The sequence below is a fragment of the Tursiops truncatus genome, chromosome 4, assembly GCF_011762595.2.
Source record: "Tursiops truncatus isolate mTurTru1 chromosome 4, mTurTru1.mat.Y, whole genome shotgun sequence".
NCBI lineage: Eukaryota > Metazoa > Chordata > Mammalia > Artiodactyla > Delphinidae > Tursiops > Tursiops truncatus.
Window position 1 is genome coordinate 74333157 of NC_047037.1, and position 23940 is coordinate 74357096.

General features: G+C 46.7%; 1 protein-coding gene across 19 annotated transcripts in view; it reads right to left on the minus strand.

Annotated features, from left to right (window-relative positions):
* The window catches only part of KALRN (kalirin RhoGEF kinase), a 645891-nt gene that overhangs the window by 203979 nt on the left and 417972 nt on the right, over positions 1-23940 (minus strand). For all 19 annotated transcript variants that reach the window (XM_033855735.2, XM_073804132.1, XM_073804131.1 and 16 more), the window contains 6 exons: positions 22033-22125; positions 17257-17368; positions 15448-15638; positions 14911-15012; positions 13443-13585; positions 10286-10388 (listed from right to left, as the gene is read on the minus strand). In XM_033855735.2, the coding sequence (XP_033711626.1) occupies positions 10286-10388; positions 13443-13585; positions 14911-15012; positions 15448-15638; positions 17257-17368; positions 22033-22125 (744 nt within the window). The remainder of the gene's footprint in view (positions 1-10285; positions 10389-13442; positions 13586-14910; positions 15013-15447; positions 15639-17256; positions 17369-22032; positions 22126-23940) is intronic.

Genomic DNA, 23940 nt, shown 5'->3' on the forward strand with positions numbered 1-23940 from the left:
CCAGCATCAGCAGGGGCCATGCAAATTAGAGGAACAGCTCTCCTGAACTTCTAATCCATGTATACATGTCTCTGCAATCAGCAATTTTAAACAGAACCAATTAGAACATTAATAATAATAATAATGACAGTAGATAAACATTCTGAACTTGGAAGACTCAACTCTAAGCCCTTACATATGGGGAAGCTGGAAACTTGACTATCAGCTCTGAAACAAAGCAGTGACTACTCCAACATAACCAGAGCCAGACCCGTGTGGAACATGGCGGCAGAAGAATGGAAAGACTGATTAGCAGAGGGAAGGGTCTGGTTGAAACTAGGGAGTAGACACCTGGAATGGGTCAGTCTGCACAGGTCTGCATCTTCCAGCAGTTTTCTCTCAACAGGAAGAGCTATCCGGGCAGAGGCAGGCTGCTCCCCTTGGTGGGCATTTGCTACTTGGCACCCGGGGAGAGACCCTGAGCCAAAGTCCCATCTTCACTGTGGTTCCTAGTGGAAGGCCACCACGGAGGACAGGCAAACATGGTTTCCTTGACAAGACCCTACTTTCTGGCAGTAGGATCACACCATCTCACCCCAATGCCTCAAATGCTTAGATCTCCCCATCCCCATCCAGTGTCCACCACATCCCACTAGTCATGGCAGACAGGTTGCCAGTAGCCATCAGCAGGGAGGAAGCGAAGCTAAGCCTGCAGGCAGGTAAAACCCAAACAAGCATTTTCAATCTAAGGTCAAGATAAAGAAACAGGATACTATTTATCCACTTGTCTATCAAACAGGCTTTTCCCAAGACTCCTGTGTTACGGCCACGGAAAACATGTCATGTTTGACAGCACAGCACGCACGGGGGAAGGCAGCTCAGCTAAGGCAGAGCCGCCACTGCAAAGCCACCTTCACCCGCCCCATCCACGCTCATCTCAGTGCTTTGGCTCTAGACGGTCATTTCTAGCAACACTTCTGCTTGAAATTTCTAGAAGAGTTCATTTTCGCACCCACAAGGAGAGCTTGCTCCAGATTTCAAAACTCCTGGTGTCACTCTTAGTCATCCAGGAGCACAATTTTTTAAGAACGGTATTTCCCACAACCTGTTTCCTTCTTACCAGTAGCTTTAAGAAGGTAGATTCTGTCATTTTGTTCTTCGCTAAAAGGCCTTTTTAACTCACACAGAAGGAAACAAGCGTAAGTGGGATAAGTGATATGCCAAGAAGTCTGTGCAGAATACTCCAGTAAAACCCTTGCCCTGAGAGCTGCTACTTCTTTCTCTGCCCGCGGCCTCCAAGCCGGCCCCCGCCCCCCTCCCCGGACGTGCCTTCTCCCCTTTTCGAGCCCCTCCCCAGTGTGTCCGGCCGGCAGTGTACTCACTTGGGTCTTGTTTGCCTTGGACTGTCGCCAGCTAATCCACTTTCACATCTTGGCTTGATCTCAGATTTGCTTTCTCCTTCCACCAAAATTTTTAGAAACAGAATTCAGATTTGTGCTGGGCTGCCTTGCCGCAGTGCCTCTTGCCAGCTCTCAGAGCCTGACCGGGAATTTGCCTTGAGAGGTCTGAAGACTCTTCTAGGGCAGAATCACACTCCCACCAAGGCCACTATATGAGTCACAAGTACTTGCTATCAAAGACTCTGTGACAGGCATTAATACTTGGAAGGTATCTTTCCCGTTTGCCACATGCCAGCCCCAGAGACGCTGGACTGGCCTACAGAACCTCTTTGTAATTTACTTTGCTGTGGATTTGCTGGGGCTGGGGCGGGATGGTGTAGAGGCAGCTGGAGAAGAAGCCAGGAACAATTGTGTTTGCTTTTTGCTACAAAGTTCTGGAAGCTGAACTATCAGGGTTACCGCAAAAGTACTATGTTCTTAATCCCACTGAACAGGCAGGAGAGTGACTTGGGTTTGAGTCTGAGGTCTGCCATCAACTGGCTTTGTGACTCTGAGCAAGTCACTTTGCTCCCTTTAAACAGGATGGAGACAGAGGGCTAGAGGACCTCTCAGGTTGCATTCTTCCCTGAGCTTCCATGCCTCCAAATTCCAAACTTACCCCAAGTCAGATCTGGCCTCTGGCCACCCCTGCAGCTATCACACAGAGATCTAATCTCCTGGCAAATCACCTTTTGCAATTTCCTTATTTCTGGAACATATACTTGCACAATGACGCCACTAGAAACAAAGAGATTTGTGCGGCGCGGCGCTCTGAGGTTTCCTGTGATCTGCCTGTGTGCAGCAAACTGTCCATCGGCTGCTGTGTGTTATGAAGCTTATTTGCTTTTTCAGTTGATTGGTAACGTTAAAGGTGGGCCTCTCCAGGGAGGTTTTCAAGCTCTTAAGTGTAAGTCAAATATTAAGTAAAATAATGCTGTCATGAGAGATTTTGCCCCGCGAACCTCAGCTGTGTCTTTCACGCTGTTGGGCTGTGTGTGATGCTGGAAGCCAGTCATTTATTTGAGCAACTTTTCATTTAGAGGAAAACAGGTGACCCCAACTCCTTGCACTTTAAAGACTCGTTCTGAAAAGCCAGCACATTTGTCCTGTGTTGAATGTTGCTCAGGAGAGGATGGGTTTGGGCTTCTGGGAGGTGACAGAGCAGCCACAGAGAGGAGGACCCGGGAATCCTCTGCTTTTTGTTGCTCCCTGCTGCCACCTCTCCCGCCCACCACGGATCAAAGTAACAAAGGGACCACACCAGGAAAAAAAGTTATTTTCAAACCTAGTCCTGAACTTGGATTATTCAGAAAACTAAAACAAACAAACAAAGATCATAATTTGGGTTTAAAACTTTAAAGCGGAGATGGCATTTTTCCTACTTTGGAGTGACTACCAAGTTCTTGAGAAAATCAGAATGCCTCTACCTGGGATTCATACAGCAACTCCAACCCACTGTACTGTTAGGCGTGGGGTACGACCGAGACTCAAGATTACAGTTTGTGAAGTCCAAGTTTAGGTTTCAGATATATCCACTCCAAACCCCGGGAACAAGGAGTACAATTATATATTCTTCAAAGGTATTTATGTGAGGATTAGAAAGTGCTTTGTTCCTAGATGGGAGGCAACATAAACCTCTCCCATAAGAAACATTTTAGGGCCCTGAGATAAAGGGCAGAGTAACAGAAGTGCTGAGGACTCTCTCCTGGAGACGCATCACGTTTTCTTTTTCTAGCTTTTAACACAGTGCATTTAATAGGCTGGATCTCCAGCAAATGGGTCACCTGCTCAGGCCCCACGGCTAAATGTCACAGGCTGTCACAATCTCATTCTGAAGATTCAACCTTGGGGGGCCCACCTTGATTTTTTTTTTTTTAAATGATGATCAATAACTTTATTTTTTTATTATCTCATACATATATTTTTAAGGTCAAGTACTTCCTTACGTATGTGCTGAGTTGTCCATTAAATTCTTTTGGACACATTTTTAGTAGATTTGTATTACACTGTCTTATTTGGATATATCTGAAGGTAAATTCAAAACAAAACCAACCAAACAAACAAACAAAACAAAAACTCTGGTTTTTCTCCAACCAGAAAACATACCAGTGGTTTCTCTGTGTTCTCTCAAATACCAAATCATATGTTGTAATATATTTTATAATATATCTATTAGCTATTGTTTGGGGTTATTTATACCTTCTTCTATATTAACACAGATATGGGAGTTAAAAAAGCATGTCTTCTTTTATAATTTTATTTAATCTAATATAACTAAAAAAGTAGCAACAAAATAGAGGTCATTCACCCAAATATATCATGAAACTGTGTACATTATACACACACAAAATATCTGGGGATACGGCTCAAAATGCACTTTTCTCTTTATAACTAGTTATATCCTGCTGGTGTGTTGCATCATCTTGATGGTTTTTTTAATTAATTAGTTAGTTTAATTAATTAGTTAAGTGAAAAATATTACATCGTGTGAACTGACAGGATTTTTATTAGTCCTAACACTGTTGAGTCTCCACATTTCCAGATGTTTGGTTTTTCTCCTTAGTGGCGAAAGCCAGTGATCTGTAGGCCCTTAAAACTCCAGGGAGCACGCTGTCTATTTTCTCTCATGCCAGTCACCTATAGTCACCCGGACAGCGACCTACCCACCGCATGTCTCCTCTGCTTCACACCCTCTTTCACACAGGATCTTGGCTAGTCCTTCAAAATCCCAGGAAGCTGAAACCATTGCCTTCACTGTACAGACTTGGAGACTGAGGCATGAAATGATTAAATGACCCACTCAAGGTCCTGCAGCTGGTGAACAACCAGGGACTGAATCCATGCCTGGTCCCCAAACCCATCCCCTTCCTCTGTGCAGTAGACGCCTTTGCAGCCCACTCAGATCCTCTTTCCTGCTGCGGTTCCCATGCCCCAGCTCTTGTGCATGTTGGCTGCTAACAGCTCACAGCTATCACAAAAGGCCAGGCCCCTTGCCCGAAGGTGGGGCAAACTCTGGGTGCAATTCACACTCCAGGTCCAGGAGGGATCAGACTGAGCTAGACTCCAGCTGAAACCACATCACATTTGCTTTAGTTCCTTCTGCACTGGCCCCTGTTTCTTGCCCCTTTTCCTGAAAGCACACCCTTAATAAACTACATGCATAGGAATCATGGTCTCAGACTCTGCTTCTAGGGAATGGGACCCAATTTGCTCTCCTTCCTCCCAAGAAGCTCTATATCCATCCTTATTCTCTGGAGGGTTTTTCTACTTATGAGCCCATTTAAATGAAGAGATTCTATTTTTTCCCCTCCGTCCCCCGATCAACACTAATCTTTACAAGGAAACTAATTTCTTACATTTAATTTGAGTTCTTCCAATTGCAGCATTAGCCCACTTTTTCTTACAAGAAAAACCTAGAAGCTTTTTATCTCTGATGCTATTAGCAGTAGACTAGGGATGCCATCCTTTCTCTTTCTGGTTATTTACCTTTCCTCCCTGTAAGACAACAAGCCAAAGGATGGCAGGGCCTTGTTTCATTCGTTGCTGTACTCTCGGCATGGAGAGCAACACCTGCTGTGGAGTAAGTGGGCCCTCAACACAGAGCATGTACGAAGAGAGATGGCATAGGCCAACTCGGGGGTTGGGACCTCCCCAAAACATGGGCTGGACCCTCTTGGACTACAGCCCTTGCACCTAGTGGCCTGCTTTGTGCTCCCAGAGCGCCTGTGTCAGGATTACCAGGTTCTGACAAACCAGGTGAGGCTCTTGAGAAGTCTATTCCCAGAAGGCTTCTGCAGCCAGGCTGCCCCGCCCCTTGTTAGAGGCATCACGTTACTGCAGTGAGTGACCTTGTAGGAATCCTTTGACTTCAGAGCGTTTCTTCCCACACGGTAAAACAAAATTTTGGTCATGACCCATTATATCGATTTGACAGTCGAGAGTTTAAAAACTTCTGGGTTAAATCCTGGAATCTCCAGGCTTCTCCAGGCTTCTCCAGGCATCTCCCGTCCCCCTTCAGCACACTGTCATTATCAGCCCACCTTGTACCTTAGATCACATTTGCTTGCTTTTGAAATCCCTCCTTAAAATCACAATCAGTCCCGGGATGTTCCAGCAGTGTTCTTTCCCTTGTAATTTTTGCAGGGACTATAGCACTCACAACTCAATTTCCCTGTCTCCAGCCAGTCTGGACATGTCTAGAAAGTCATAGTGTATTTTGGATGAAGAGCATCCCTACTAGGAGGTGTCTGTAATGTTCAATTCGATAAGCATTTATTGAACGTCTCCAGCATGCCTAGTCTAAATGGCAAATGTTATACATGCACAGGGACTGTCACTGCCCAGATGGCCGCTTCTGCACCATTAGCTGGTAATTATTCAGCAGACGTCCATCGTGTTCAACTACAAGACACTTCTTCACTGCCACCTCATAACCCAGCCTTGCTTGACTACAATTCTATAATTCTGGATGTCTTTGAAGTGTGGTTGCAAAGCTCCATCACTTAATACGTGTATAAGCAAAAGAGACTTTACGGTGGAATGCCCAGAGTAGTGTGAGCATGTTCTGGACAGAATAGGAAGGGGCTCAGACCCAGATCTCTACAGAACAAAGTAAGCACACATCCATTTGCCTTCAGGGAGATGACACTTTTACATGGGACAGGGGCAAGGTAGAACCTAATTAGGCAGACCCATTTGAGAGATGAGCAAAAGCAACTTTGGGGAAAGCTTATTCGTGCCATTTACTGAGGCACCTGTGTTGGCTTTGTCAGCGTTTAATGCAGAATTAATAATATTAGACTGGTTCCTCATCAAGGGAGGATTTACCACAAGCAATCCCAGCTTCTCTGTTATAGAGAAAAGTGGGGGAGTTCCCTTTCCTAGAAAGAAGAGTCAGACAAGGAGGGTTCAAAGTGTCAAAACCTGGGTGTGAAATGAGGAGGGGCCGGGCATTGGTCTTCTGTTCTCAACCTTGTCTTTTTAGCCAGAATTTGGATGAAGCCACAAAACGTATGTTTAGCCAATAATGCTGGGAAATGCAGCTGACATACTGGACAGAATAATTTATATTCAAAACATACTGGATTGTGGATGGAACTAAGCAAGAGAAAATCTAATAGATATTAAGTAGTCTGACACTCAGGTTTCTAAGTCATCTGCTGAATTAAGGGCAGTCCACAAAAACAGGCAAGGAGATTTTATGAGCCAGCACTGTACACCCTACTAGACACGGTGAACCTTCTTAGGGAGGAGGGCAAGCGTAGTAGCTCTAGAACAAGGAGATGAATTTGCATCAGTTAGATCACACCTAATGTACTTATATACCATGCTGGAGGCCCCATTTTACACAGATCATTACACACTAGAGTAAACCAGAGGAAGGCAACCAGGATATGGAAGGGTCGGAAAACACATTAATACAAGGAATAGTTGGAGAAACTGAGGACTTCTAAACAAAGAAGATTAAGAGAAAAGACAACTGTCTTCAAATATCTAAAGACTTAGGGGTTACCACTGGCCAAAGGTGATACAATCTGAGGATTAAGGTGAAATACCTGGCAGTAATGGACCATAACCCATTGGATAATAAAATAAGCCACGAGCCAAAGCTAACTACAAACAGCTACGTCTTAGATTCTAAGGGTTAGCAAATGGGAAGAGGAGTAAAGTTGCCCTATGATAGACAAGTAAACTGATGTTCCATCCCTTTAGGTCTAATATAGAAAAAAACCTACTGACAGTTAATGAACTAAGGACTCAGAGGGCAGAACTCTACTCAAGAACTTCCAAAGACCCTCAGTCTGCTTAATAATTGTGCACTCTTATTCACAGTATCTAAATTTCTGCTTCCCCTCTAATAAGGATGGAAAGTTAACCTTTACTGAATGTCTAAGAGATGTCAACTAAATATATTTCACCTAACCTTCCCAAGGACTCAGTGAGATGGGTATTTGTTTTACAGGTTGGGGAATTAAGGTGCAGTAACTCAGGCAATGTGACACAGAGGGTGAGTGCCAGAGCTGGAATTTGAATCCAGGTGTGTCCAAACTCCTTCCACCCCACCCCAGCGCACAGAGGACACACAAGGGGATTGCAGAGGGGCCTTGGGGCCCCACAACTCCTCAAGGTCGTCTGTCATCGCCCTTTAATGGTTACATTTACCATCCACCCAGCCCACAGTGCTACGACTCTCACTCCTCTGGATTAGAAGAGGAAGACTGGGGCCTTTCCTAGAAACTCACCAATAAAATGACCCTGATCCCTGTGAGGTGCCTCTGCCCCATCCTCTCCCCACAGCCACCCTGTTTGCCCAGGTAGGCTCAGCCTACCTGAATCAACCCACTTGCTCTTCCTCTTCTTCAGAGTCTGTTCACCTGACCATTTGGAAACCAATGGAGACCAGTTTCCTGGTCTTCGGGTATAGATAGGGGGAAATTTAACTTTGTTGATAACATCTGTGAATTCAAAGATACCAATAAATGGTTTCTCTGATGAAGGACAGGGCAGGTCAAGGGAACACCTGGCTGTCCTGATCTCACTGCTCAGTGTCAGAAGAGTAACAACATTCTAACTGCAGTGCAAGGTCACAGACAGGCCCTCCCTTTATCTGACTATTTCTAAGCCATTTTCCAGGTTTTGTGTCAGAACACAGAATCTTTCTTCATCTCCCAACCCGCTGCCCATGCTGAGAAGGTAATTAAGGGTTAATGTTCCCAACAGGCCGGGAACATTACCTGCAGCTTTCTGCTTGCAAGTAAGGAAACTTCTAGGCTTCTTTAGCTTATTTAAAAATACAATATTTGTATGTATGGCTGCTTTCAGACCACCTGTTTTAGCTTCCTCTTCATGCCGGAGTTCTCTACCCACTCTGTTCGTTCATTCCCCAAGTACTTCCTGAGCATCCATGTGTGTTATGTGCTGAGGATACAGCCATGAAACAGACAGACACAACCCCGGCCCTCATCAGGGCTTAAGAGCCTGGCTATAGAGACATACATGAAACGGAAATTACACATATAAGGATTCACACTCAACAAAGCATCCACATGTCTCTACAGTATCCAGCACAGAGCTCGGCATGTGGTGGGTGCTTTTTCATGAACATGTGACTGATGTTTTTGTGGAATGTGCAGAAGGTCTGGCCAGCTGAGTTCATCTTAGCATTGGGAGCTCAAAGCTTTGACTTTAATAAGAGCGAGGGAAAAAACATGACAGTGAATCAGGGAGACCTGGGTTCTGGTTCTTGCTTTTCCACTCACCACTAGGATTTTCTCAGACGAGTCACTCAGACTTTCTGGGCGTCAGTTTCCTTACTTGTGGATAACGTGTAAGTACCAGGGTTCCTCATTAACAAAGAAATGCCTGCTGTTGGAGGCGTTCTATTCTAACCACACTCACCTTGCCAGAGGACAAGGAAAGGCTGGAGCCAGGGCTTCCTAAGACAGCTGTCTCTGGCAGAGGTGTCTGTTTAAGGGTCGCGGGGAAGACAAAGCAGCAGCTGGGAGGGAGGCATCCCCCAGACCATGGAATTAATAGGCTGCTATGTCTGAACATGGGAAACATGCACTTCGCTTACCACCCACTGACTGTTTAAAAATAAACACTTTCATTCATAGGATACTCTGGGTTATAGTTCTAAACAACGGATCAGAGGAGAAAGGAAAGTACAGAACTAGTTTTCTTTGTATGTTTTACAAGTAGAAAAAAAACAATTTTCCATCCACTCTGATAGTCAAAAGTGGCTTAGAAACTTGAAGGCAGGACGTCAAACAGAATGAATTACCTTGCAAGTCCTTGCTCACTAGTCTAGAGCACGATTTAGCGCCATGATCTTAGGAGGTTTGGGGGGCATAGTCTTTTTTTTTTTTTCCCAGTAAGAAAAAAATTAGGAAAAATCCTAATGAATGCAGATTATCTTTTTAAAATGCCCCTAACTTAGAAAACTAAAATGAAGCGAGGACACAGCCTGTTGCCTGAGGCTGAAGGACTAAGGCCAAAATACTAGGTCTAGAAACTAGGGCCAAATGGTCCTTGTAAACCCAAACCTTTATTAATAAAATCCCTAGTATTCAGAAAACGATCACCTCAAACTCTTCCGACCCCGAGGTAAGCAAATGAGAGTAGGGTCAGAGACAGAACCTTCCCCGTCCCTCCTGCACATTCAGACCGCTGAATTCCTCCGCTAGCTTGAGCAAATGCACTGAGTCTTTGCTACATTCTCCTTTCTTTGGCTCCCCATCAGAGCTCCTAACTTTTGCTTACTTGCTCCAAAATGTAAGCAAGCAAGTGACCAGGTTTTCTCCTGAGACAACTACATCCCTCCACGCCGCTTCAAATACCACTTCCTGGTCCTCTGCCCCTCAGGAACTGAGCCCCAATACTCTGGCCAGAGGAGGGCATCACTTCCACCAGAGCCCCTTCGGATAGGAGGCCCCTTCCAACCAGCATCTCTGTGGCCATTTCCCAAATCACTGATCTTGGTCTAAATTTAGGTCTCTGGAAACTATCCCAGCCTCAGCTCCCTGAGTTCCAGCCTCCCAGAAGGCAGAGCAGCCCAGGCAGCGCCGGTGAGGCATCTCAGAAGGAGAGGAAACCCAGACTCACTCTCCACCCTCGCCAGTTCTGCTAAACTCTCATGACGTGAGAGGTCTGGCTGGCCACCTCAATCTTCTGCCCCTCAGACAAGATCTCCATGCTGTGACATACCTCCTCCAGCCCTGCTCCTTCCCCTTTGGCCGGCACAAAGAGACCACTGGCTCCTGAGGTCAGGCTCCACCATGGGAGAAATTCCTCTAGGGGTTAACTCTCCAGGGGTGGTTAAGCCAACAAGAAGTCTTGGGGGAAGGAAGGTTGGGGCACTGTCCTACCTTGTCACTGTCCACTGTGTTCTGAGAGGTCCTAGAGGCAATGGAGATGGTGTCTGGCTGGCTGCTCCCATCCCCCTGGCTGTCAACATCCTCTACTCCATCCCTGCAGGAAGAAGAGAAAAGCAACAGGGGTGGGGGTGGGGGGAGCGACTGTGGGCTTAGAGCACACAAGGGTTTCCAGCTGGGCTGGCGGAGCAGAGCCTTAGCGCTTTCCAGCAGGGATGTGTCTAAACTTATCCCATGAAAGGAAGCAGGTCCCATGTAATTTTCAATGATGTCACTTCTTGCACTTAGCAAATACATAACCACTATGTTGATAACTGAACACAGGTGACTCCTCTCCATAACTCCTCTGGCCCACGGTGCAGAGTGGGCAGCTATGTACTTATTTTCACTAGGAATGGGTCTATAAAAGGCAGTAGGAAGAAGTATGTCCTGCTTAGAACCTAGGCTTCTCTCCAGCTGCCTGGGTCATCTGCAACAGTCCCAGAGTTCAGGGTATTCAAACAGATTTTCTGTATATGCTGTAACAGGGTGGGGGTGGCTTATAGCTGGCTTATAAAGAGAAGAGAACTGAGAAGATATCTTTTTGACCTGTGTTTCTTTTGCTCAAGAAAATGGGGTAGGACATCTTCCCCAGGGGAGATTATCCTTGGGAAGGTCGGACCCTCAACTTCTGGGTCTGGAGGAGTTTATTGCCTTCATTTTGGTGGGTCTTGGTGATCTCATGCTTATTTATGATGATTTCTTATTAACACAGAAGACCAAGGCATCTTCTCAAAGATAAGAGGACGGTCACAGATTCCGCAGCAGCTTTTGAGCCAGCTGTGCTCCTGAGTGTCTGATAAGATAGTCTCCTAAGTGCACTCCTGACGTTTGGACCCCTTCCTGGGCCCCTGGACCACACTGCTGTCCCATTCACATGCTCCCTCAACTCTCCAGCTTTAGAACTGAGTCCCAATCCTACACTGAACCCAAAGCTCTGGCCAACGGGGATTAGATGCCTGGGAACTGGTGAAGGCTGAAGAGTCTGTGTCAGGAAAAACTGGAGATGTGGGCCAGGGGTTGGATAAACCAGCCCAGGAAGTGACAGCTCTTCCTATGGAGGTCTTTGTGAAAGTCACACCCGTGATACTGCTTATGGAGAAGTATAGCCTTAGGGGAAATGGGAACTCAGTGCCTGACAGTGTTACCACATGGGCAACATATCCCATATACCGAATCTCAGAGTCTAAATAACTACAATCTGGAGTGTGAGTGTGTGTGGACACGCGTGTGCATGTCGGCACACATGGGATGCCAATGTACATACACTGGGTCTGCTAGTCATAAAAAGTGTTTTCTCCCACCCAGAACACTTCTAAGTCAATTGTTCTCTCACCACCATTTGTGGGCTTGGGAAATGCCAATTTATTTTAATAATATAAGCCACAGATTCATAGGAAGGAAGATCTACTGTAGAAAGAAATCATGTGATGTATTTCAAAACCAAAAATAAAGGAGTTTCAGATCATCTGTTGTTTCAGATATCTGGACCAGTGCTCCCCACCATTTGTAGACAGTTGAGAGCTGGCTGTACGTTCTGCTTCTCACTATTCTGGCCCATTGCAGGCCCTTCTGGTCCACACCAGATGAGGCCAGTTCCGGGGGATGTGGGGAGCCCATCCAGGAGTGTCGGTTGCATTACCCAAGCCAGTCCACTCCTCTGTAAACTCTGTAAACTCATATGCAGGGAGCCAAGCTAATGAAATAACACAATGGCTGGCTGTTCTCTGCGGAGACTGCCAACGTTTCTCCCCCTCTCATCACAGGACAATGACCAAGAAAAGGTGTGAGGCATTTCCAAGATATGTCCATCCCATGTTCTAGAGATGCTCAAACTCTCCTACTATAGGAAAAAGGGGCCTTTTTTGCAGAGTAACCCTAGCTAAGCTCACCTGAATATCCTTCCCACCATGGTCCTGGACCTTCAATTCCTTATAACTGTTTCCATTCTCTCTTCTTTATTGAAGTAGAGGCTTCCTACAGCAGGGTCTGTCTCTAGTGCTAAACTAAGTCTGCCCCTTACCTGGACTCTGGACAAAGGTAACTGAAATCAAAATAACCCCTCCCTAACACAGTTATAATTGTTCCTTCAGCACCGAGAGGGGACCTTATCCTGGTCATGCTGGTCTTGGGGCTCCTGCCTCCTGGAGGAATCTCTCTCTACCTCAGCCACACCCTTCTTTTGGCTACCACCTCCCTTGGTGGCTCCCAAGCCTGTGTAGCCTGGTTGGCACCAAAGGGTCAACTAAAATCTCCTGAATTTAATCCATTCATGAATAGGAGAGGAGAGGACAGCCTGTTGTCACCAACATCCATCACCTCCATAACTCTGTTTTTGTTTTTTCTTTTCCAAAACTGGTATGAAGCTTTCATATGCTTTCTCTTGAAGTGCCCTCCAAGAGAGTCATTGTAGGTGACTGTAGCATGGAGACTCGAGAAAGAGATACTCAAGCAGTCATCCACTGGTCTTAGGAAAACTCAGACTCAGAAGGGCCCAGGGAGATGCAGATATAAAAAATAAGTCCTCCTCTGCCCCATCATATTGCTTATCTCAGATGAATGAAGACGAGGACTCTTGGGGCTTGCAGTAAGAGCTGCAGTGACAGTCCCACCTGCCACGCCCACATTACAGTCCTTTGGCTGTCTAGCCAGCCCAGAGAGCCCCGACTCAAAGCCACCTCCTTCCCAAAGCTTTCCCCAGACACTTCACTCCAGTGCTCATCCAAAGTCCCCTCTCCTTGATGCCTGCAGCATTTCCTGTCCCTACGGGTGGTCCTGCTTCTTCTTGTCTAACTATTCCACGTGTGAGATGTGACTGTCAGGTGGTTCTTGAGGGAATGGACTCATCTTACCCTTCCTTTTATCTTCCCCAGGCACCCAGCACCGTGTTTATCAGAGGACAGGTGCCCAGGGAAGCCCTGCTGAATGTCACTGACAGTAACAGTAATGAGATGCTTAAAGAGAAGGTGACTCCTCTTAGGTAGAACTCAGTGGGGTGTCACAGAGAGGGGTGCCGCCTGCAGAGTGCACCGCCCCCGTGGAAGCAAAGGTTCACCCCACCCCCACTCCCGGAAGCCTGCGAGGCTGTGCTGGGGGCAGAGACGCTGGTTACCTCTTACTATTGTTCCTCTGTTTGGCTGGTGTTTTGGGGAGCTGGATTGGCTCCTTCAAAGCTCCTTTCAGGTGAATGATCCTCTCTTGAATCACCTCGCGTATGTTCTTGATCCATTCCTGCTTGGTTTCTATGTTGGAGGCCTGGAGTGCCACAGGGAGAGAGAGTGAGAATCCCATTTCCCTTCAATCCACTGAGACAGTTCTCAACCCTCCTCTTGCAGGCTTAATCCATCATCTTCAAGGATACCAAACGTTGGAGGGGTTTATTTCTCTCGTTTTATACTTGTGACTCTTCAATCCCAGGGACATGCTTCTCCAACTCCTAGAACAGGGCTATGACCCCGAGACTCAATGTAGATTTCTACGGGATGATTTTCAAAGTATTTAATAACCTGGGAGGCACTGACCAGCACTGATAACTGCCCCTGCTGGGCCAAGGGTTAACACTTCAGTTACTAGATTCTGAGGAGGTCTGGGGAGCACAGGAGGGGCAGCAAGGGGGCATTTGGAGGCAGCGGCCATTTACCAACTGGTATAACTGGATACACGTCAGGAGGCTCAACACCTATATGGCTACATAGGCTTGTACTGATTGAAAGTCAGTCCTGGGTTTTTAGCCCGGTAAACCTGTTCATTGAAGGCATTGCTACCACTCCATGAACACCCCATGTGTCTTCATGGAAGTTTTTTCAGGTACTTCTGCCTCACGTCAGGTAGCAGCTATGCTGGCATTCAGAGTAAACAGGTGTGAAGCTTGGTCAGGGCTGGCCCATCTCTTCCTTGGGGATGGGCACTTCCCTGGTAAGCACGTGACTGGTGGGTGCGCCACGTGCAGGATCTCTCCTCGGTTACACTAACAGGACCACGGGCACTGACTCAGTTCCCAGGCTACGTGCACCCTGGGGAGCTGAGGTGACTCCTTAAGACCCCTTCTCAACACTCCTCTCAATCAGCATAGTTCCCATGTTAGTATGATTCACTAGAGCTCCTAGAACCTAAGTTCCCAGAGGACTGGGTTCATATCCCATACATAGTTATCCTCCACAGCACTGAGCAGAATACCTTATATGTGGAAGGTGTTCAGGAAAAAAAATGTTGAGTGAATGTGGAGCGAACCAAGGTGCTGTTTACCAAAGGGTCATTTGTTGTCCTTGCCACTTGAAGGAGCCATAGGGACAGGACGTATTAACGTGGGCCCTGTTGAGGCCATTCCCTGCCTTCTTCCCGCCATGCTCCAGCAGGTGCCTGCACTTAGGAGACCTCATCTTGAGATTTCAGGCTACTTTCATGATAGAATTTGCATCTCAACACCCATGTGAAGCTGCCCTTCCCGAGAGAGAGAGAAGCCCAGTGGCCCGGTGGAGTCTCCAGGACCCAGCTTTCAGGTGGATCCTGCCCACATCCCTCCGCGTTCCCTTCAGCTATCCCCAACCTTGGTCTTGTGCCCAGCAGAGAGCAGTACTTACTTTCAGCACTGTTTTATTGTCTGAGGATGGGGTGCGCCCAGACCACAAGGCGAATTTGCAGGGATCGCCCTCTACGTGCTCCGTCACACCCAGCTCTGAGGTCTGTAGACAGGAAATGCCTGTGAGAGGCGGGGAAGGGGAGGGCAGTGGGGAGACTTAGGGCTGGGGTTGGGAAGGGAAAGGCAACAGAGAGGAGAGGACCGAGGGAGGGGCTCTGTCAATCAAACTTAAACAGATCGGATGTTCTGTTCTTCTACCCAGGATGCAAGGACCTACAGGCACGTGCCTGATGAGCAGGTAGCAGGGAGGGAAGGTGAAGAGGGAGGCGCCCAAAGCCAACTGGAAGAAGAACGGTGAACGCTAAGATGCAAAGGTGGGAGTTGAGGGGGCGCTTTCCAACTAGGACGCATTTTCATTTGTCCAGGATGGTTTTGGTGTGGCGCCAGGGGAGAGATGAGCGGAGTGTTCAAGACCCCTTCCTGCCCAAGGGCACTATGCAAATGGAGAGTCTCATCTGACCCCACCTGCCCCACCTACCAGTAGCTTGTTCTTGTAAACATATTTTGTGTGTCCTGAAGAGTCTTTGATCTCCTTGCTGAAAACCAAGGAGATCTCAAAGAGGAACAGGTGTCGCTCGCGCCCCTTCCGGATCAGCGACTTGGGGTCCCACACTTGAAAGGCATCCTGCAGAATCAGCTCCCCCTGCACGTCCAGGTTCTCGTCGAACCCTAAAAAACACCCAGGCCTCCTCTCCAGAACCAGTATCAGTGGAACCTCCTGCAAAGCTCCTGTGCAGCCTCCCCCAGCCCCACTGTCAGCCGGGGACCTCCTGCAAAGTAAACCCCATCTCTCCTTCTCCCTCCACAGCTCCCACTGTCCCTGTCTTGGAGCTCGGAGTGGGGCTGAGGACAAACGCTGCCTGCCCGAGTGCCCTTGACTCTACTCCATTTGTTGTTGCTTCATTTCTTACGTTCCATTCCTAGGACTCTTCCTAGGATCGCTCCTATACTGCGTGGTGCACAAGGCTTCAACAATTTATATTCATGCCACTTTAATAGAGGTTCTGAAACTTTAGTGTGGGTAAGAATCACCTAGATTGCTTATGAGAACACAGATTCCTGCCCATTCCTGCACACCCAAGAGACCGGGATTCAGTAGGGATGGGTGGAGCCCATGAATTTGCGCTCTGACGAGCTCCCAGGTGCTGCTGCTGCTGGTGCACAGAGCATCCCTTGAGTAGCTGGATCCGGAATACACGTCAGGGACAGGCCGGAGGAGAGGGTCCTTACAGAGGCGGACATGCAGGGGTGGGGGTGGGCGTGGGGAGCAGGTGCAAACAGAAAAGAAGAGGTGGAGAAAGTGTGACACTAGGAATATGTTCAGATGGTCAGGGCTCAGTCTAGAGCAGGTAATCAGGGCTCCTTTGCATGAAGAAGTGGGGCTTCCTGTGCTAAGGGTGGCCCAGGAAGTACTAAAACCAGACCAAGTCTTTTAGATGGCGTTGGGGCGGGGCAAGTGGTGGGGGGTGATGGAGACCAGAAGAGAGGAAATACCCCACAGGTTTACCGTGTACAACGGAGTAGACTCACCTTCCTTATCTCACCTGTTTGTCAGCCCAGATTGGGATACTGAGTATTAACACATCGAACAGTTTCCACCTCAAAGAGGCTGCTCTGCCCATATCTGCTCTGTTGTGCGGTGTTAGGAGCACTTATTGGAGTCTCACTCTACCAGGTTTCTGGGTCCCAAGAGCATGCTTCCAGCCGATGAACGTGCTTCAGCAAAGTCCTATCAGGTTTAGCTGGCTGGACTTTCCTTACCAGCTAGGAAGGGCATGAGGGTAGCTGCATACCAACGTGAATGTACTTAATGCAACTGAACTGTACACTTAAAAATGGTTAGGACAGTAAACTTTATGTTATGTATATTTTAGTATATAAAAAAAGAGCAGGGCGCAAGGCTAAAGACGGTGGGTGTGTGTATGTGCAGGATTTCTACTTATTCTGATGACAAACGCAGTGCAAATGTTATGCAGAGGAAGAGGGCTGCTGTGGGTCAGGGGCTCTAGCGCATTTATAGTAAGGATGACAGCCTTCCTACTCTACCTCTCAGGCAGCAAGTCGTCCACATATTTGATTCGGCACAGGCCTGGAGGCAGGTGTTAGCTGAGCTAGCCCCTGTGGATCTCCTCTCACGCTTCCCCAGGACCTATGTAACAATTTGCCATTTCTCCTCTCTTCTAGCTTGGCCCCTTGCCTGACTTCATGCCACTTCCCTCCCATGACACAAGCTTCATGGTCTTAGGAAAGGAGGCGGCTCCCCTGAGGAGGCTGAGAGGACAGCTACCTTCCAGCATGCTGACGTGCATGGCATCATTGGCTTTCTTTGGGACACTGAGCATCACCTCCAGGCCATCCTTGAGCTCCCCTTTCCCTTCTTCACAGCAAGTTAAAAGTTCCTGCGAAAAAAGTCCAGATACATTGAGAACCGTTTCCCCCAGCTTCCCCACCCTCCCGCTTCCTAACCCCTCAAGGCAATTATATACCAATTCCTCAAGGATTTATACACCAGCTTCATTCTCTGTAATGGTCCCCTCTGAGGTATAAGGAAAGTGGGGTGGGGTGGAAAGGTTATCTCCAAAGAATCCAACCACCATGCTTTTCCCAGGCCGAGCTTCCTCAGCTCAGTCTAATCCAAACTAACTCAATTCAACCCAACTCCCAAATGGCTGGCACTAGAAGTCAGCAACTAGGGCATTCTCTGTCACTCGACTGACCTCCTGGAGGTCAGGGAATACCCCTGGCAAAACACATGAACAGAGGTGCAGTGCTGTGTGATCATAAAGAGGAGACAGATGGTGTGCGAAGGACACACGGTGCTCGTACATCGCTGCATGCCTACTGCCAGCACCACCTTTATTTACACACCTCTACTGCCCGAATGACTTCCACCATACTGGGGGCAACTTGGGGTTACGGACATGACAGGCATAGTTGTTCAGTTATCAAAGATTTTTAGATCATACGGATCAGGAGTTCCTAACCTGGGGCCAATAGATGGGATTCTGGATTAGTCCTTGCGTTGTCAGATGAGGACACTGTGATTAATAGGGACAGAGATTTCCCCCAGGTTATAGAATTCACTAGAGGCCATGCAGGAGCCTGAATCCAGGTCTCCTGAACCCAAATCCAGGTACTCCATCCACCATGCTACCCTGTCTTCCACCTGTCCTCCTGGAGCGTGTCCTCTCTTTTACATCCTCATTGGAGACTAGGTCATTACTATATCCATAAAAGATATATAGTATCTGGTGGATGGAGAAAAGATAATTTCCAACTGTTTTAGTAACCATAAAGGCCACTCGGAATGATTTCACCCAAACCAGAAGAATGCTGGCTTTCATTGTTCCTATCAGGGTTATCGTATCTTGCTCACTTGGACAATGGGAAGGAAAAGGTTAAGAGATCTACAATCCATACTCTCTCCTTCTGTGGAGGAGAGAGGGAATGGTGTAAGGGAAGGCAGGGAATGGGTGGATGGGTGGGGATGCATTTCCAGGAAAGAAAGAAGTTGACAAGATCAAACCTTATAAACACATTAATGACAGACCTCTTGACAAACTAGTAGTACTTGCTAGCGGGAGAGTACTTATTTATGGAGTGCTGTTAGTAGGATATATCTAGTCTGTCTAGGACTTCTCATGGTAAACAAACATAGAATCCATGGGCAATATCACATAAGTTACACAACTGTCTAAGTAAAAAGTGATTACATTTCATGACCAAAATGGCTCTCTTCAGGGTAAGTGATAGGATGCGACATACATCATTTAGAAACCTTGCATGTTAATCAGGGCCACAGCACATCCTGATGCTGTAAGAAAGGACTTGGAGCTATTGGTGATCTTCTCTCTGTGTTTTACCTCTGTTTTGGGATTATTTGTATCTTTGAAATTATTAGTAAAGCTTTATACTTGGTAAGATTATCTGATTAATGAGCATCTGACATGAGAATCCAAGCCTTTGTGTCATCTTGGATGCATTTCCATATGAAGAAGAGAGGTTTGAGTGTCCAAAGAAGAGGTGAACTGCCCAGAGTACATGTTTGGGAGGTAGACATGATCAGTTCTCAGCTCTGTCCTTGGTTCCAGTCAGTATAATAGCATCATCATTCAGAAAGCTGTATTTACTTCTGCCAACCTGAAGTTCTCTGATTCTCCCCATCCTTTCCTAATTTTGATCCTCCCAACCTGTTCTCATACATCATCAAAGGAACTTCTAGGCAGAAACATAAGACAAAAATAAGAAATATGCTTCAGGGATTTCCCTGGTGGCACAGTGGTTAAGAATCCACCTGCCAATGCAGGGGACAAGGGTTCGAGCCCTGGTCCAGGAAGATCCCACATGCCGTGGAGCAACTAAGCCCACGCGCCACAACTACTGAGCCTGCACTCTAGAGCCTGCGAGCCACAACTGATGAGCCCGCATGCCACAACTACTGAAGCCCGCGTGCCTAGAGCCTGTGCTCCGCAACAAGAGAAGCCACCGCAACGACAAGCCTGTGCACCGCAACGAAGAGTAGCCCCCTCTCACCACAACTAAAGAAAGCCTGCGCGCAGCAACAAAGACCGAACTCAGCCAAAAAAAAAAGAGAAAGAAATATGCTTCAGTTTGCAACAGAAAACACCAATTAGTTTAACCTCCCAAAGTAATCTGGCAAGTCCACCGATCAACTAGCAAAACCAATGAGTTCTCCTCAGATCCCTGCTATGGTTTAGGACAAGGAGAAGGCTCCATATTTAATTTAGTCTCCACAAGGACAGCTATAGCAGATTTACATGCAGACCACCGAACACTCTGACTTTCACTTTCATGCAACACCTAAAGGGAGGAACCCCAGAGGATACTGATAATTAAATATTAATTTATTCGGAATAAAACTAACTTTAATAAGAACATAAATCCCATATTATTTATTTATAGTAAAAGCAAACTATTGTTCTTTTACTCAGCAAGCACTCTGCTACCAGCACATTTAAAAGAGGTCAAATGTATCTTAACTCTTTTTTGTCCCAAATAATTTTTCAATGTCTCTACAACAAATTCCCCTTACTTCACTGTCTCCCTTCTCAGTTACCTGCACGGTCCTCTCTTCCTAAAACATCCAGTTACAGAATGAAGGCCCAGAGCCCACCCCTCCATCTGCCTAAAGCAAAACACAGGGAAGCCCACCCATCGTCTACTTCCCTCCCTTGTCCATGTCACAAAATTCATCCCAGGAACTTCAGCCTTATGGGATTAACAGGGAGAGGTGACAAACTATATTTCTTTTTGAACTGCATCTTCATTGATTTAAGACCCTGGCAGTGTGGGTGGGCATGCCAGTTTTGTTTTGTTTTTTCAATGCACAACCCCACCAATTCCCGAAAAGGCTTTGGGATACTTAAATTTGAAAACCACAAAAATAAATTAAAAAAAAAAAATCTTCTGGCACCAGAAAAATCATTTAGAAGCGTCGTGCATCAAGTGGGCTAGAGAAGGAGAGGATAATTATACACAGAAATCTGGCTAAGGAGAAATTCCTGTAAGTAACCACAAAAGTGGATGCTAACTCTCTGACAGTCAAAGGCAAAGAAGGACCTCAAGCTCTTGTGATTTAAAGGTAGGAAGCACACCAATTTTTCAGAAGAGAAGCCTCCCGCCACCACTTCGAGATCTTAGGAGAATTTCTGTGAGCCTTTATATAAGAAAATTCAAAAACAGACAGGATGGCATCCTCAAAATGCCAGCAGCAGTTCTGCCCGAACAGCCGTGATGTTCTACATAGTTATTTCTGATACCAGTCTCAATAAAGGCCAAGGGCGTGATGCCCTGTGGTGATTCTCTACGTCATTTCTTCAGGGTTGGGAGACTGGAGGGCCTGGAAGTGAAGCCCATTGTCTCTTCCTGGAGTCGAAGAAGGAGATGGCTTGAAGGAGGAGGCTGAAGGGGAAGAAGGATGGTGCAGGGCCCTCCCCTGATCCAGAGGTGAGAAGAGAGGTCGGGGCACGACTCACTGCTGCCCCCACTCCTCTTATCACGGAGCTACAAGTGCTAAGGCAGGAAGACCCCACAGACTGGAAAGCTGGGCACACCCCAACGTGACTAGAATCTAGATTTGAAACTAGACGGGTTTTCAGATTTAGTGAAGCAGATAGAATATGTGAGGTTCAGCAAGCATCTCACAGAGCTGAACTTCAACAGATTTTCTCTGGAACTATCCTACTTATGACATGCCTCTCCCTATGCTTTTATCCTTTGCATTTGAGGAGCGACGAGCAAAATATTCAAACTTAGGGAAAACTCCACGCTTGCACATTAAGAATTAATATAGATACAGGTTATATAGCTGCCTATGATATTGCTGTCCCAGGCTTTCCGTGGGGAAATGTCATATTTTCAGACTGTCAGTGTGTCCTTCTCTGAGAAGAATCAGCCCAAATCACTCAGTATTTTACATAATTTGATTATTTGACTTTCAAAGAAAAAGATTTTGGAAAAAACCCAAATCTCTTGGCTGGCTCCAGAAGAACCCCTAACATATGGGATCCTGCAGATACAGAGCGCCACTGTGTTTTAATATGTACTTTTTAACTATTTCCTCTCTGAAACCTCCTAGTCTTGACAAACGTGGAGATTAAGGCAATGGTAGGTGCTGCCCTGGGCCTCCACTGCCCACGTAGACTGGCACTGCCCCTAACACCTTGACCCCGGATCCCATCGGAAGCAGGGTCCACCAGGAGGAATCTGCCCAAAAGGGAAGGACAGGAGAGACTCTAGGTACCAGCCAGTGCCTGGGGTTGCAGTCACTAAAAGCTGTGCGGTGGTGGATGCACGTGAAAATAGTCACAGTCCATTCCTGCTCCCATTTCTCCTCTCCCCCACCCCAATAAGCATCTGGAATTTCATGGGATAGAACATGCAGTCTAGAACCAGCAGTGCCAGCGTGGGCTCGTCTCTGAAGTTCTGCTCCAGGTAGAGGAAAGGTCTTCAGGTGGAAGCTTTCCCATCCTTGGGCAAAGCTGGGACTCCCTGGGCCTGGTCAACGGTGTGGTCAGGGTGGCAGAGAGGGGAGGGCAGATACCTTCAGGAGCAGCTGGTACTTAGTGATCCTCTGGACGGGCTTAATTAGGTAGGAAGAGATGGAGTTGGCCAGACCGTGCCGCTGCTGTATCTCCTACAGGGATTAAAAACGGGCACCGTTAGACACAGAGGGCCATGTGCACGTATGTCTTCTGGGAGGAGGTGGGCTGGGTTAAGGAGAGAGGAGAAAAGGGAAAAGGCCACACAACTATGAGAAACTGCTCTTGGATGGGAAAAGGAGGAGGAATGGCATTCTATCAAGGGAAAATGTATAAACCAAAACACACAGGAAATAATCATTGTATCTTTAGATGATAATGAGGACCATACCTGAGCAGAACAGAGGGTCACACCTAGATTCTAGAAAAGTGAAAATACACTTAGATGAGAAGATGGATGTAGGTCATTGATGGGGTGGAGCTAGAAGCATGAATTAGGATGTGATGGGGAGCTTCTCAGGGGTAAAGTATTGTAGATTTTAAATAGAAGCAACATATGGTGAAAGCAATGTTTCAGAAAGATTAATATAAGCCTAATAGCAACACAGAGGGTGGAAGCTGGGAAATAGAGACAGAGAGACCAGTTCAGAGATTACTGCCAAGGTCCGAGTGTGTAAACACGCAGTTACCATATGATCCAGCAATTCCACTTCTAGGTAAATACCTGAGAGAAATCAAAACATATGTCCACACAAAGACTTGTATAAAATGTTCATAGCAGTATTATTAAGAGCAGTGAAAAGGTGGACACAACCCAAATCTCCATCAACTGATGAATGAAAAAACAAAATGTAGTATAGTCATACAATGGAATATTATTTGGCCATGAAAAGGAATGAAGCACTGAGACGCTACAACATAGCTGAATCTTAACTTCCTGCTAAGTGAAAGAAGTCGGTCACAAAAGAACACATATTATATCATTCCATTTTTAATGAAATGTCCAGAAGAGGAAAATCTATAGAGATAGGAAATAGACCATTGGTTGCTTAGAGCTGGGGGAGTAGGAAGGAGGATAAGGTGGAGGGGTGATAGCTAAAGGGCGTGGGGTTGCTTTATGAGAAGATGAAATAGTTGCACATGTCTGTGAGTATACTAAACAATTAAATTGTACCCTTTACATATATGTAGAGTATACATCTGTATCTCCAGGTGTGTAATGTGGGGGCTTGCCATAAACAAAGATTAGTGAGAACAAAGCGTTGGGAGGATTACAAGAAACATCTTAAAACTCGGACAAGATAGGACTTGCTACGAGGCTATGAAGGAGGGTGAAAAAGAGGGAATAATATTAAAAAAAAATTCCATTTTCCGCCAACTATCCCAGAAAGTAGCAATTTTCTCACTCATTTGCCTCTTCCCTAGAGGTGTGTAGTTATAGCAGGACTTATTCAAGGAAAATGGGCAAACAGCGGACAGCTTGACCCTATTTGGGCAAATGAACATTGTGAGTTTACTTGGGGGCTTTGGCAGGAGAGGACAGGCAATAACGCACCTTTGACAGGCTTCCCGCTCTGACAAGGTGCCAGTTCGGGGAAGGCTTCATGTGGACAGGGAGGAAGGGGCGGCCTCCGGAGGCTTGAGGTCAGCCCAACCAAGCTTAGTAATCAACATGCGCCAGACACCACAGCCTCACGGTTCCCACGTTTGGAGTAGAAAATTCCAGATCATGTCAATGTACGGGTCTTTCTTGGACTTGAATTTTCTGTGCTCTCTTTACAATAATGGATAATAAGACTGTCTTTATTGGGGGTTTATCTCTTATAGAAGGAGGGCCTGAAGTAGATGGTTTCTAGGTGTAGAATTTAGGGAAACCCTTCTGACGGAAGGGGGAAAGCTACAAAGATGATGCTTTCTGGAATGCTTTGGGGACAGTCAGGAGGGTTTACTGCTCTCCCTCCCCACCTCTG